The sequence below is a fragment of the Tachypleus tridentatus genome, chromosome 10 (assembly GCF_004210375.1).
Source record: "Tachypleus tridentatus isolate NWPU-2018 chromosome 10, ASM421037v1, whole genome shotgun sequence".
Taxonomy (NCBI): domain Eukaryota; kingdom Metazoa; phylum Arthropoda; class Merostomata; order Xiphosura; family Limulidae; genus Tachypleus; species Tachypleus tridentatus.
In genome coordinates this window covers 182,561,580-182,578,736 of record NC_134834.1, presented here as the reverse complement: position 1 = coordinate 182,578,736, position 17,157 = coordinate 182,561,580, and the positions used below count along the sequence as shown (strand labels likewise).

Genomic DNA, 17,157 nt, shown 5'->3' with positions numbered 1-17,157 from the left:
CAAGACCGATATGCATTTACATTTATTCGATATCGAAACTTCATTAGTCCCAGTAACTATTTCAATACAGAGAAAATGTTTAAGATTTCTTCCAGTTATCATTAACCTTGTTTTTCATTGATCGAAATTCAACCCGAACGACTAAAACTCAACACTTCATAAACGATTTACTCTCTGCTGTTGTCTACTTGTTTGTTTGTTTTTGAATTTCGCGCAAAGCTACACGAGAGGTATCTGCTCTTGCCGTCCCTAATTTCGCAGTGTAAGACTAGAGGGAAGGCAGCTAGTCATCACCACCCACGGCCAACTCTTGGGCTACTCTTTTACCAACGAATAATGGGATTAACCGTCACATTATTACGCCCCCACGAATAAAAGGGAGAGCATGATTGGTGCGACGGTGATTCGAACCCGCGACCCTCAGATTAGGAGTCGAACGCCTTAACCACCTGGTCACGCCGGGCCTCTTTTGTCTACTACATAAGTTCTTTCACTAGAGAAACAAATGCTAGTACAATATTGATTTATTACCCAAAGTAAAGGTAAGTTATAATTCGTTTGTATATAAAGCCATTATTGAAAATTGTGTTGGTTCACCTTTGGCACCGAAAATTAAAAAAAAAAAATAAATTAAAACATATCCCAGCCAACGTGCCTAAATATTTTTGTTTTCTTGAGATGAATCAATAATGAACAATAATAACAAAAGACACAAACAAGTGAAAGGTGCGCTAGTCAGTTAAAAACAAACTGTTGCGCTGAAAAGCAAAATAACATTTACTTAAATCTTACAAGTGGTTTTATTTCGGTTACGGGGGATCACTCCGCGACTGCAAATAGTGACAATATCAAGTAGCGTAAACACGTATATAAACCTACCCCACTCATAACAAGTGAAGTCCTACATTCTCCAGATACAAGGAGTAACAGATGTTTGACTTTAACGTGGCCACGTTCTACAACACTCCGGTAACATGTATGTTTTTTTATTTGATGATTCTGGATATTAAATATTTATGAGTAGGTGTAACTGTATCCTTGGCCTCCTTCGCTATAATACTCATAAAGAAGTAGTAATAATCTTGTAAAAAGCAGCTGTTATAAGAGAGACTTCAATGATAAACTGTATGATGTATAAACCATTTGAAGAGGATAAAACTGTGTCACTCTACACTTTTACTACTGGGAGTGTTTTAGCCTTGAACTAAGAGCTCATTGAATGACAAACAAAAAGCAACAATAACAAAAAATAAAAATTAGTATTGAGTTGAACTTCTTGGTAAAAAAATTCGAAATTGATATATAATAAAAATGTTGCTTGTCCCAATCGTGAATATTTGTGTACAGCCCATACACTTGCAAAATTTTTGACTGATTTTAAACGGAATACATGAAACGTCACACATCCCCTAGAGGGAGGACATTTCTGAAAAACATATCTGATTCGAAGAACTCAAATTTAAAATATAATTTCCAGTCCCCGTCACACCAAACATTTTCGCCCTTTCAGCTGTGGGGACGTTATAATGTGACGGTCATTTTCACTGTTCGTTGGTTAAAGAGTAGCCTAAGAGTTAACGTGACGGTCATTTCCACTGTTCGTTGGTTAAAGAGTAGCCTAAGAGTTGATGGTGACTGGTAAAGATTAGTTGTCTTTCCTCTAGTGTTTCACTGCTAAATTAGGGACTGCTAGCGCAGATAGCCCTCGTGTAGTTTTGCGTTAAAATTCAAACTAAAACAAACCAAAAGACCTTTTGCAATTAAAAGAAAGAGAGATTAAGTTAAATATAGCACAATGTATTTTGTTTGACAAGTAGCAACTCACGATGCAAAACGCTTGCGAGTTCATAGGGTTTTTTTTTTTTTGCTGGTTAGACTCGTGCAAGAATTTAAATAAATTTCTAATAAATCAGATTTTTTTATATATTTGCTCTAGTTATATCATATTATATATAATGAGTGTTTTTATGAGAATACTTCGTTTGGTTTACTTTGAATTTCGCGCAAAGCTACTCGAGGGCTATCTGCGCTAGCCGTCCCTAATTTAGCAGTGTAAGACTAGAGGGAAAGCAACTAGTCATCACCGCCCACCGCCAACTCTTAGGTTACTTTTTTACCAACGAATAGTTGAATTGACTGTCACGTTAGAACGGCTGAAAGGGCGAGCATGTTTGGTGTGACGGAGATTCGAACCCGCAATCCTCGGATTACGAGTTGAGTGCCTTATCCACCTGACCATACCGGGTCTATGAGAATACTAATGCTCATACATTAATTTTCTATATAATATTTGGATTTTTAATCATTAAAGTCGGTGTACGTATAAATTTCTATATCATAACACTTTAGTTTCTGTTGTAGAAAATACAGAAGCCAATTTTCTCAAACTTATGATAAACCAAAAATCTGCCAAATGTCTAATATATAATTATTACCGATTTCGTGTCATGGTGAATAATTTTAATTTGTGTGATTCACGTTTCTAGACCTGCACTCAAATTTACTTCTTTTGTGGAAAGAACACGAAATCTGTACCAGCGACATGTCGTTATTTTAACATTAATACTTATTGTTTGTGTCATTATTTTAACATTAATACTTATTGTTTGTGTCGTTATTTTAACATTAATACTTATTGTTTGTGTCATTATTTTAACATTAATACTTATTGTTTGTGTCGTTATTTTAACATTAATACTTATTGTTTGTGTCATTATTTTAACATTAATACTTATTGTTTGTGTCGTTATTTTAACATTGATACTTATTGTTTGTGTCATTATTTTAACGTTAATACTCATTGTTTGTGTCGTTATTTTAACATTAATACTTATTGTTTGTGTCGTTATTTTAACATTGATACTTATTGTTTGTGTCATTATTTTAACGTTAATACTTATTGTTTGTGTCATTATTTTAACATTAATACTTATTGTTTGTGTCGTTATTTTAACATTAATACTTATTGTTTGTGTCATTATTTTAACATTAATACTCATTGTTTGTTATTACAAATTATGTTTTAAAATCAAGTTAACTGCAATTTTTTTTTCAACTCCACATTACTCTCAACTTGTCCATTACGGCTCGATTGTGTTATATTAGGAGGAAAGTGGACAAAAAAATGTACATTCCTAGTTGATTTGTCTCTATTGGATTTCCACTATTTCACTGGTTTTTCAAAATGTAGCTTTTAAGGAAGGTATCATACTGTATGTATACATTGCTTTTCACATAACTGTTTGTCAATCGTTGTCCGTCCCAACTTATGAGTTCTGGCACTGAAGAAAAAAACTTATCGGACAACGATTTGTGGGAAACGAAACATAGATCTGGAATCCTATTGTTACAAGACTTTGATTTCGAGCGGTTTGGTTTGGTTTTTTTTAATTCCGCGTAAAGCTACACGAGGGCTATCTCCGCTAGTCGTCCCTAATTTTGCAGTGTAAGACTGGAGGGAAGGCAGTTAGACATCACCACTCACCACCAACTCTTGGACTACTCTTTTACCAACGAATAGTGGGATTGACCGTAACATTATAACGTCCCCACTCACGGCTGAAAGGGCGAGCGTGCCGGGCCTTATTTCGAGCAGCAATTGACAAATTAAGAGAAATTTGGAAGTAAAAAAAAAAACAGCTGTTTTTGTAACAATGTTCAAGCCTTTTGTTTTTATTATCTCGATCATTTTCGGCGTTTTAACTTCTACTTTTTAAAAAATAATATTCCGAAATTAGTAACAAAATTGGTCCATTTTTTTTATTTCCTACATCCCTATATCGTTTCCAGTTTAAAAAAAAAGACATTTATAGTTGTTCATATACAATATATAACAATCCAACGTAATCCACACGACTATTACAATAATATAGTTAACGTTTGATAAAACAATTAACATACCGTTTATTTCATTTTTTTTAATAACCGACAACAAATATTCTGTTGAAGCTTGCCCTTAATCTGTATACCTTTAAGTGTAGTATAATTGCTAAGACTGTTTTGTACATTATGTGTGCATTGCTGTGTATTTATATATATTATAAAACACGCTAAGTAATGTTTGTTGGAGTTGTGATTTTAATGTCAATTGCTTTTAGTATTATTATTACACTTATTATGAATTTTCTCCAAATTGAAGAATAAAGATCTCCGTATTTAATTCAACAACAAAAGTATTCAATAAAGTGTTCGTAACTGTAACAATATGAAGTAAAAGAACATGACGAAGCAAACATAAGAAGTGAAATACGTGTTCATGATTAAACGTGTTTTTCCCTACAGTGAGCAACAACGTTACAAAAGAAATATCTTCGTCTATCTCTTTCTGACCATATAAAATTTACTAGAATGTTATATATTAATCTTTCATAGCCAGGTTAACATAACGTCAGATCAAACAAAGATGTTTCACTTCTTATCCAATCATTATTGGCTAACATTTAAACCTTAGCATAATATTTGGTGAGTTATAGTTTTGTTAAAATATTTTAATATGGCTTTAAAATGAAAACCGTCTCGGTTAAAGTGGGTTTTATCAAATGTTTTTTTAATGACACTTTAACCAAGCGCCACAAAGTTTACCTCCTGGCTGTTAAGTGTTTTAACTCTTACAAAATACAAAAGCAAAGTTACAATCGTAGTGAACTATTGTAATGTGGATGGGTAATTTACATTAGATAGTTCACCTGTGACTGATGTATTAAATGTAGTTCACCCGTGACTGATGTATTAAATGTAGTTCACCCGTGACTGATGTATTAAATGTAGTTCACCTGTGACTGATGTATTAAATGTAGTTCACCTGTGACTGATGTATTAAATGTAGTTCACCTGTGACTGATGTATTAAATGTAGTTCACCCGTGACTGATGTATTAAATGTAGTTCACCCGTGACTGATGTATTAAATGTAGTTCACCTGTGACTGATGTATTAAATGTAGTTCACCTGTGACTGATGTATTAAATGTAGTTCACCTGTGACTGATGTATTAAATGTAGTTCACCCGTGACTGATGTATTAAATGTAGTTCACCTGTGACTGATGTATTAAATGTAGTTCACCTGTGACTGATGTATTAAATGTAGTTCACCTGTGACTGATGTATTAAATGTAGTTCACCTGTGACTGATGTATTAAATGTAGTTCACCCGTGACTGATGTATTAAATGTAGTTCACCCGTGATGTATTAAATGTAGTTCACCTGTGACTGATGTATTAAATGTAGTTCACCTGTGACTGATGTATTAAATGTAGTTCACCTGTGACTGATGTATTAAATGTAGTTCACCTGTGACTGATGTATTAAATGTAGTTCACCTGTGACTGATGTATTAAATGTAGTTCACCTGTGACTGATGTATTAAATGTAGTTCACCCGTGACTGATGTATTAAATGTAGTTCACCCGTGACTGATGTATTAAATGTAGTTCACCTGTGACTGATGTATTAAATGTAGTTCACCTGTGACTGATGTATTAAATGTAGTTCACCTGTGACTGATGTATTAAATGTAGTTCACCCGTGACTGATGTATTAAATGTAGTTCACCCGTGACTGATGTATTAAATGTAGTTCACCTGTGACTGATGTATTAAATGTAGTTCACCTGTGACTGATGTATTAAATGTAGTTCACCTGTGACTGATGTATTAAATGTAGTTCACCCGTGACTGATGTATTAAATGTAGTTCACCTGTGACTGATGTATTAAATGTAGTTCACCTGTGACTGATGTATTAAATGTAGTTCACCTGTGACTGATGTATTAAATGTAGTTCACCCGTGACTGATGTATTAAATGTAGTTCACCCGTGACTGATGTATTAAATGTAGTTCACCCGTGACTGATGTATTAAATGTAGTTCACCCGTGACTGATGTATTAAATGTAGTTCACCTGTGACTGATGTATTAAATGTAGTTCACCCGTGACTGATGTATTAAATGTAGTTCACCTGTGACTGATGTATTAAATGTAGTTCACCTGTGACTGATGTATTAAATGTAGTTCACCCGTGACTGATGTATTAAATGTAGTTCACCCGTGACTGATGTATTAAATGTAGTTCACCTGTGACTGATGTATTAAATGTAGTTCACCCGTGACTGATGTATTAAATGTAGTTCACCTGTGACTGATGTATTAAATGTAGTTCACCTGTGACTGATGTATTAAATGTAGTTCACCTGTGACTGATGTATTAAATGTAGATCACCTGTGACTGATGTATTAAATGTAGTTCACCTGTGACTGATGTATTAAATGTAGTTCACCCGTGACTGATGTATTAAATGTAGTTCACCCGTGACTGATGTATTAAATGTAGTTCACCTGTGACTGATGTATTAAATGTAGTTCACCTGTGACTGATGTATTAAATGTAGATCACCTGTGACTGATGTATTAACTGTAGTTCACCTGTGACTGATGTATTAAATGTAGTTCACCCGTGACTGATGTATTAAATGTAGATCACCTGTGACTGATGTATTAACTGTAGTTCACCTGTGACTGATGTATTAAATGTAGTTCACCTGTGACTGATGTATTAAATGTAGTTCACCCGTGACTGATGTATTAAATGTAGTTCACCTGTGACTGATGTATTAAATGTAGTTCACCTGTGACTGATGTATTAAATGTAGATCACCTGTGACTGATGTATTAACTGTAGTTCACCTGTGACTGATGTATTAAATGTAGTTCACCCGTGACTGATGTATTAAATGTAGTTCACCCGTGACTGATGTATTAAATGTAGATCACCCGTGACTGATGTATTAAATGTAGTTCACCCGTGACTGATGTATTAAATGTAGATCACCCGTGACTGATGTATTAAATGTAGTTCACCCGTGACTGATGTATTAAATGTAGTTCACCTGTGACTGATGTATTAAATGTAGTTCACCTGTGACTGATGTATTAAATGTGTTATATCACACCACACTTCCATTTCCAGTGAACGTTTTTCATGCTGCTCAGTTTTTGACAAGAAATGGTTAGTTTACTTCAAACGTGTTAGAAACAATGATACTTGGAGAATGGTAACATCCCAGAAACGGAACTGTGTGAGATAAACAAATTTGCACTGGAATAGAGCAAAATGCATCGAAGTGATACCAGCAGTGTCGAATTAACTATAATGTACAGCAATAAAACGTTGTAACAGCAGTACCTGAATTGATATTAATGTAGAACAATAAAACGTGGTTACGACAGTGTCGAACTTATTACTAATATAGAACATGAGATATTGATATCGTATACAAAGGTACAGATAAAATACGTCTAACGATTCGGTACTGTTTTACATAACTGACAGTTGATCAAAGGAGCAAAACTACAGTAAGTTACAACTTTGTTTTATTGCCACAAGACATCAGTAATATAACTTGTACGAGTCATTAATGTTTACTAAGTGTTAAAAGTGTTACTACTGTTTACTAAGTGTTATAAGAGCCTCCAAAAACCTGGTAACTTGCATGAAAACAGAAATGATACATAATAAAAATCACATCAAATCGATTAAATCGAACACTAGAAAAACAAAGAGAGATTCAAAGATGAGATTACAAAACTGGACTCAAATAAGTCAATGTAAGTTGATGAAAAGTTGTGTTCGTGGACGACTGCTCATCGGGGTATGTTCACTTCATGTATCAATACTAAAGGGTATCCCTAGATCTATGTAGGACAAGCTTTACTACACACGTTTTGTACAATAAAATTCAATGATTTAAAATCGTTCTTGGTATTCGTAATGGTTTTGAAGAAGCAACACTCTTCATTTTACAACTAGGTGTACTGTCGCTTCATAAAGCCCCAAAACTAAAGTCGCAACATTGAAAATCCCGCAGAAATTTCATACAATAAATTTAGAGCTTCGGGTGTTCCACTACAGTATCCAATACGAGTCACCAGTGGAAGTTTTGAACTGTACAGTTCTAAATGTATTTACTTTTAGCATCTAGAATCTATTTAGCAGGCATGATCGTATTGACAATAGGTTTTTGTTACTCTATTATTGATGCTACTCAGCATTTGTTATCTTTAACTTTGCACCATGTCCTTAAAGCAATAACATTTTATTAAATATTCTATAAAATACAGGTCTTATATATCTCGAATAGAGTGCATCAGAACTCTCTAGGACAGAATGCAATTAAAAATGGCCACTACCTTTGCATTACTACACAAACTCAACAAAAGATTTTCTTCCAACAGCCACCATAAGAGCCGTTTCTTGAGCTATACCTACTTCGCATTCTGATCCGTTACCTTTCAACTCTGCTTTACGAACTTAGAACAACATATAAACAAATAACTGAAATATGGTAAGAGAAAGTAACCCCCTACCGCCACTACTTTTCCACTACCTCTTCCTACTGAGTCACCCTAACCATAGCACACTATTTACCATGTTTTAAACATATACACACTGAATTCTTAAAGCTTAAACAAAACTTTTGATGAGATATGCATTCTCAAGACAGCTGGTATGGGTATTAAGACATTTCTCAAGACAGCTGGTATGGATATTAAGACATTAATTAAAATAAAGTACAGCACAACGTTAACAAAAATGACCTGAGAAGATCGAAACGTTGTGCTGTACTTTATTTTAATTAATGTTTTAACACCCACATCAGCCGTATTGAGAATACATATCTCATCAAGCGAGTTTTTCGTCATTAAGAATTTTGATGAGATAATAATGAATATTCTCACAATATACTATGTTTTAAATAAATTGTGTGGAAGTTAGGAGTTTTGTATTATTTGTCATAGTTCATACACCCCAAACAAAGGACGAGTACTTTAGTTCGTAAAGAATAATCAGCAAATATAAAAATATAACCTTAGTTGTCCGTACAACCGTACTGTCTCCAAAAATACGCCTAAGGATAATTTCTTTTCAGGCACACCGTAATATTATACTAAGAGTAAAAAAAACAAAAACCTAATCGTTTCGATAACGGTCAGGCATGGCCAGGTGGTTAAAGCGCTCGACTCGTATGTAATTCGAGGGTCGAGGATTCGAATCCCCGTCGCATGAAATATGCTCGCCCTTTCAGTCGTGGGGACGTTGTAACGTGACGATCAATCCCACTATTCATTGGTAAAACAGTAGCCTAAGAATTGCCGGTGGGTGGTGATGACTAGTTACCTTTCCTCTGATCTTCCACTATTAAATTAGGGACAGATAGCGCATATAGCCCTCGTGTAACTTTGCGTGAAATTAAAAAAAAAAACGAACAGTTTCGATAACAGAGTTACCATCTTAGACACTATCACATCATGGTAACTGTGTTACTACAACTAGCCGGCTGCAACTAATAATAAATATTTTACTTTCTATTGCGTTTTTTCTCTCACTAAACACCCAATGAAATGAATGTGAAACAAGTTCAATGACCATCCTTCCATTCCAAACAAACAAACAAAGGCTGTTTCCTACATATAAAAAGCCAGTAACTGAGTAATATGAGTTGACGAAACAACTAACAACAACGATTTTTTCAGTTTATGCTTTAATTGGTAAAAGTATCAGTATAATCCAAAGAAGCAAGCCAAAGGTTGAGGTGATAGATATACTGACGTAATAGAAAGGAGTTTCGGTAGAGACGAAGGTAACCAGAGAGAATGTTTAAAAATTATGTAGCAGATGTTGCTGAGATTATAGATTTCACTGAAGTGAGCAACAAGTTATGATTTCCAAAAATAACGTACCAACAAAGCAGATGGCAGATAACAGATTTTGTTACATTATACAGCCCGTCTGGAGGGGAAGAACTCTGCAATGTAAGATACATGTAACAGCACGTGTTTCTATAGGACACTCTATTGAGCTCTAGAAAACCAGAACATCTAACGTTTTTGTATCTATCTAAAACTCTAGAAGAAAATTACAAGCACATTTATTCTTTCAGTGACCCGAAAAACGGGTGAAACATAAACACTTAAGATCCTATGAACAGAAAAACTATTTTCACCAGATGAACCAACTTTTTGTTTGCTTTTTGAATTTCGCACAAAGCTACACGAGGGCTATCTGCGCTACCCGTCCCCTAAGTTAGCAGTGTAAGACTAGAGGAAAGACAGTTAATCATCACCACCCACCGCCAAATCTTGGGCTACCAATAGTGGGATTGACAGTTACATTATAAAGCCTCCACGGCTGAAAGGGAGGGCATGTTTGGTGTGACGGAATTTGAACCCGCAACTCTCAGATTACGAGTCCAGTGCCTTAACCACCTGGCCATGCCGGGTCCTTTACAATATCTTAGAACATTATTACTTGATTTCCTGAAGGAGTGGTTTAAATATATTATCAGTCATTTCCTGTAAGCAAAACATATATTTTTTTAAAAGTCAGAGTAAAGTAATTGCTTTCTGAAAGAACTAGACTTAATAAAATTTCTCATAAAATATTGAAGAATAAAAAAGGTTTAAATGATGGGATAGATTTCGATATAAATAGTGCAATTAAAACCAATCAAATATAATTATATGATTCAGGAAAGACACAATAAAACATTGAGCCAAAATTATCGTTAATTCAATGTCGAAAAACAATAAGGTCACATTATAGAAAACAATAAGGTCACATTATAGAAAAACAATAAGGTCACATTATTGAAAAACAATCTTTTCTTAAACCAAACAAATTCTGGTTACTCATCCTATATCAAGTTTAAGCAGTTTTATGTCTCTTTTATTTTTATATTTTTTTTTTCTTAAATACAGTGATTTCATTATTTTAGAAAAAAAAAAACATTAAATGTTCTTTGTAATTTTTGTAAAGCTGGTATAATTCGAAAGCGTACAGAAGAAGGATAAAGTTACATGTGTATTCCTGATACTTAAAATGTCAACAAGCATTTGTAGCACAATTTCAAGAAATACGACATTTAAGGTATTAAGATTACCTTATACTGTATCGAAATAGTTAACGTTGAAATATCATATCATTGAACTGAATTGAAATACGGCACGGTAATCGACCAGGAAGGTATACGTTACTCAGCATTATTAAAAATAACATTATAAAAACTTCGTTCCAGAAGTTTAATAACAATGGAACGGGAATCAGATTACATCGTCCGAAACGTTCCCATGGTTTAGTCTGTGATTTCTTCTTTGAAAATCAGACTAACTACTTGCTATATTTTCAGAAGTAGTAACATAAAACACACCTAGGATAAGTGTGTTATAATAACTACTTTCAATGTAATTCCAATTTTTTTCAAAAAATTTACTAACACGAGAAAAGCTGTTGTCTGAAACGCAGTGATTCCAAACTCTTTTCAACCAATGACCGACATTTCACGAACCGCTCAATGCAATATTAACTTATAATGTACTGTTATATAAATCATTGTACAATAACATATTACATTTAAAAACTCACCATTTTACGGACAACTGAAATCTTCTCGCTGATAGGCGGGTGGAAACCTCTGGTAACTTTTAACAATATATTTCTAGCATATAACAATATATTCCATTAGTCTACACTTTTAAGGCAAAAAAAGTCGTTCAAAGCACAAAATTACCTGATAACTCCTTGACAGACTGAGACCGAGGAGAATTGAAAACCTACATGAAAAATAAAAACAAATTACTGATAGCTAATAGCAATTTAAAACAAGAATATAACAGAAATATAACATACATACAATGATGTTTATTATATATATAATAAATAACCTATAAAACGTATGTGTTTAATTCTAAAAACCCATGAGTGAGAAGAAAGAAGAATATGATATCATATGTCCACTGCTATTTCCTGTTTCGAACAGGCCTTTCCCTTAGTACCAGGGTCTATAATGGCGCCTGGGATTCAACAAACGTAGAAGAGGTAAAGGCATTGCATATATCATCAGTTTTCAAAATAATAACAAATAAGTTGTCTAATTCACTAAGAAATGTAAATTTAATATGATAAATAATGTTTATCTAGGGACTGAATAGATTGGTGAGTTATGGATCGTATGGTCGATGTTCGAGCCAGTATGCTGCTGAACGTATAATACACTTTCTTTTGGCTGTGGGTATCTTATAAATGTCACAGTAAAGCCTAAACAAAGCAAGTGTGGTGGCGGGTGTTGCTTACTTACTGCTTAATAGTTGAACATTGTGAAAAAGTATGTCTAAGTTATAACTTCCTTCATTTGTATCTTTAGTCCACATGACGCTTTATGTGCCATTCACGTTTAACACCTCAAATTCCAGATTCACTAAATATAATGTGACAACTGTGTTACAACTTTGTTCAAAATAAAATACTAACAACATTCATATCACTTAGAAACATTTTCCTTTACTTTGTTCATTTCTTGTTGAGCACAAACTACACAATGGTTTATTTGTGCCGTTCCCACCGCGGTGACTGAACCTGAAATTTTAACGTTATATATTACCACGCCTACGGTTGAGCCACATTAAACTTAAGTCGGGCAACACTATTTAACGGACAAAGATACAGAGTACTCTAGAATTATAAATATCCACGCAACTGTTTTATAGAAGATATAATTTTTCCAAACGTGTTGTGTTAGGCCTACAGTAAAGTCGATTGGCCGATATTAAACAGCATCTGCTCGCTAAAAGGGTTTAATATTGGAGAACCGCCATAATGAACTGAGTGTAGCACACACACGTATTTACTTATTTATGCTACTGAAATAGTGCAATAAAAATCGTCAGTGATCTGTATTATTTTGAATATTATGTTAAGTCAGACAGATTATCTCTTGGAGTTTTAACATCAGCCTTTTTCTATATGTGTTTTGTTTCTTCTGAAATATAGAAAACTACAACATTATCTCTGTCCACATTATTTGCATTTAACGCTGTGACGCAATAACACTCTAAGCTGGGTTACATCTGTGCTGTGCTGCCGAACCTTCTGTTACCTTGACGTTTTCTAAATTCGGACTTCACCAGATGGCGTGCAGTTCAGAAATCACTTTAGGTGAAAGGACTGGTTTCTACATTACCACTACGTTTCCTCAAGTGAATTATGTATGTTGTGTCCATTGTACGACACAATGGTAAAAACGAGATGCTTACAAAACTAGTTTCCATAGGACAAGATCTAACTTTCTCTGTAAAAGAAGTTAAAAAGCTCTTCTCCTCTGATAATAAAGTGTACTCTTCTATCACTAATATATTTCGAAACAAGATTGTATTTCGTTAACTGTGAAAACTGTGCTTTTAGAGAGCAAAGTCCTACACTCTATCTCAGGGGAAATGTATCGAACACGACACAAATTACTTATTAAATGCAGTTTCAGTAAACAACTTCTTATATAAAGCAAATCTAGTACAACAATGATTAATTGATTGTTTGGAATTGAGCACAAAGCTACACAATGGGCTATCTATGTTCTGCCCACCACGGGTATCGAAACTCGATTTCTAGCGGTGTAAGTCCGCAGACATACTGCTGTGCCACTGAGGGCATAGAACAATGAATCCTTATTAAAAAGGGTAGTAATTACTTCTGCTACAGAACGTTGAGAGAAGCTACATTTTCTTCCCTTTGTGTTTATTTGTTTGTTTGTCAGCACGATTTCTCGAAAACGGCTGAATGGATTTAGATTACTCTTGGTATACAGTTCGATTACAATCCAACTTAAAATTGAGTAGTTTTTGGAGGATCAAGATCATAGCAAGATAACGAAATTTTTTTTTTTTAATCCCTATTTGGGAACTGATTTTTCACACTATTTTTGCTGAATAACTCAGTCAAAAATGATCAAATCTTGATAAAACTTGGTGAACATGTGTAGATTATTCTTCATTGCTCCGCTAGAAATGGTCATTGCAATGATAACAAGAAACGTGCGGAAAAGATCTGAGTACTTTTTGAGGAACAAATATAATCAACGCTTGGTAGCGGAGATATACTTTCTAGTGTGTGTGTGTGTTTTCTCATGGCATAGTCACATCGGGCTACCTGCTGAATCCACCGAGAGTGGTGAGCGGCTTTCCACTTACTTACTGGACATAGTTTGTAACATAGAAATCCCTGTATAAAGAAAACCTTGAACAACACCTGATTAATATGAATATTACACGTGCACTTTACTTTGAAATCAACACAATAATCTGTTATACTTTGAGAGCTTTTCATTTGCTTACTTTTAACATTTTAATAAACTTCCGCGCTTATGGTTGTACACTGTTTTACAGAAGCTATTCTTGAATCTTTATAGTTTTGTAAATTAGTAAACATATTGATAGTCCAGTATGTTATGAACTTCATTATTGTCTTGTATTTTGCTTCATCTTATAATTATATATTTTTGTCTAAAACATTAATTTACACAAAATACGAATTTATTTGCTGTATTAAAATACCTGTAGAGATAAACAAGTTCAACAGTGGTTTATAAACCGTTTACTGTGCAGAAAACGATGACACATACTATACAAAATCAGCGATGTCTGAAAGTTTCAACGTACATAAAAGTATGTTTACAATATTGCGTGTTCCCCTTTGGCACAGCGGTAAGTCTACGGATTTACAACGCTTAAATTAGGGGTTCGATACCCCTCGGTGAATTCAGTTGATAGCCAGATGTGTCTTTACTATAAGAAAACACACACTCACACAATATTGTTTACAAAACTGAACACAGTTATAGAAATGATTAGAAACATTTACGTGTCTGTTTATTGTAACATTTAAAAATACATGGGTGTAAGTTACGAATATGATAGAAATTCGTAATCACACGTAGCACCAAGTAGTAAACATTTCACTGCAATCCATTAAAATTAAATATTGAGTGGACTGTAGTAGATTGCAATGAATCCACACTACTTAGATAATTCAATATTGTAGATTCATATATCAGTACGTATATATTCATGTCTTTTTTACTGTGTAGCGAGCGTCTCTTGATCACTTAGTTCAAGTATCGTAAATTACAAAAGATTTAAATATCTGATTTTTTTAGTTTTATATTGAAGAAAGGTTCTTTTCATCCAAATGGCTGTTTACACCATAGAGCGTAATGATCAAAATATTAAACTGCATTTCTAATTAAACGATCTATTAACGCACGTAAACTAGTGATATTACTCAAACAGTTGTATTCAACAAATCACTACTTGACTGATCTCTTAACGCACGTAAACTACTGATATTACTCAGACAGTTATATTCAACAAATCCCTACTTGACTGATCTCTTAACGCACGTAAACTACTGATATTACTCAGACAGTTATATTCAACAAATCCCTACTTGACTGATCTCTTAACGCACGTAAACTACTGATATTACTCAGACAGTTATATTCAACAAATTCTAAGAAACTGTAATATTTCGTTTCATTTATTAATGTATACAGACATTCATATCTGAGACAACGAAATGAAGACAAACAAAATTTTAAAAGATTAGAAAATTTCTGTTTCACTTTTATTGTTACAAATGACTGTAAGTTTGAGAATGGACATGTTTAACTTGAAAATATTCTAATCCATCTGTGCAGTGTCATTACAATGGAACGGTTATGTTTTGGTGTGTATACAGATTAATAATAATAGTTTCACTCGGTGGCTGTTCGTTAAGTGCTTATGACGCTAAAATTTGGATTTCGATCCCAACGACGGATTCAACACAGAGAGCCAAATGTACAGCCTTGCGCTTAAATAAACCCTAAATGTTTAAATAACTTTTATATGTCATGACATTCGTGGTTTACTCAACTCTTTACTGGACTCTTTTAACATCTTAACACAAACTCCCTCTCGCATTGGAATACATTCACTGAAATGTCCTTCTGTTCAGGTTATATTGCTGGCTATTGTATTACTTCATTAAAAGCATAAACCTGAAGATATCGATACAAACTTATATTTAGAGATTTTTACTACACACAAAATGAATTTGTTTGTTTGTTTCGGAATTTCGCGCAAAGCTACACGAGGGCTATCTGCGCTAGCCGTCCCTAATTTAGCAGTGTAAGACTAGAGGGAAGGCAGCTAGTTATCACCACCCACCGCCACCTCTTGGGCTACTCTTTTACCAACGAATAGTGAGATTGGCCGTCACATTATAACGCCCCCACAGCTGAAAAGGCATGCATGTTTGGTGTAACGGGGATTCGAACCCGCGACCCTCAGATTACAAGTCGAACGCCTTAACCCACCTGGCCCTGCAGGGTCCACAAAATGGAACTGGGAATGATACGCTGGACACATACTGGAGGGTTTTCCCAGTCTAGCTCTGATTTCAACAGCTTTTTCTCCACAGATTAGTACAGACATATTATCTCAAGATATAAATGTCATGGCTTAATAACTTCAGATAACTTACACAGATTTGGGCTGTGTGTAATTTTACGGTATTAATCGAATGACATCGTTGGTTTCTTAAGATACAACTGGTACAAACGTTTCCCCTTATTTATATTTAACGTTGGTACTTTTACAGTTGCCACAAAACAGGTCAATTTTTCCTTTTTTTTTTCTACAAATTACCCACTTTATATTTTTAAACAATTTGTCCTATTATGTAACACGAAGACTTTAATATCATATTACAAAGATAATCTCTTATTTTAGCTTCACTCTCAATTTAAATGCGAATTATTTTCATGAGGTATAACATCAACCTTCACACAGTGTAACAATGAAGGAAGTTACAATGGTACATAAATAACAGTTTGAAAAAGTTGTGCATAGAGACGGGTATATTCCACAAACAAAAACAAAGGTCACAACATTTTTAGTTGGGTAAATAAAATAGGTTACACATTTCTTAACACTCACAGCATAAATCAGCCAAAACACAGTTTTTGTTTCTTTTTTTTTACAGCCTTTTATCACCTTATTATATCAGAATAACCGAATTACAAGTAAACCTGATCACAATGAAGTATCGAAAGTTGTGTATTGTAAAACCACTGACTCGAAGGATCGTTTTTTCAAAGCTTTAAACTGGATTGTGACGTAATACATTTTAACTAATAAAGTATTATTGTTAAACAACATACATACATGTTTTTCTTTTATTATCTGTAACTGCACTGGGTACCCACTATTGATATGACTTACTAGCTGGTGAGGTTGGCCTGGTGGGTTAAGGCGTTCGACTCGTAATTGGAGGGTCGCGAGTTCGAATCCCC

At 34.2% G+C, this 17,157-nt stretch overlaps 1 protein-coding gene across 2 annotated transcripts in view; it reads right to left on the bottom strand.

Annotated features, from left to right (window-relative positions):
- The window catches only part of LOC143231073 (stAR-related lipid transfer protein 13-like), a 170,774-nt gene that overhangs the window by 68,977 nt on the left and 84,640 nt on the right, over positions 1-17,157 (bottom strand). For both annotated transcript variants that reach the window (XM_076465607.1, XR_013016766.1), the window contains one exon: positions 11,563-11,605. In XM_076465607.1, coding sequence (XP_076321722.1) covers positions 11,563-11,605 — 43 coding nt within the window. Of the gene's footprint in view, positions 1-11,562; positions 11,606-17,157 lie in introns of those variants that run through there.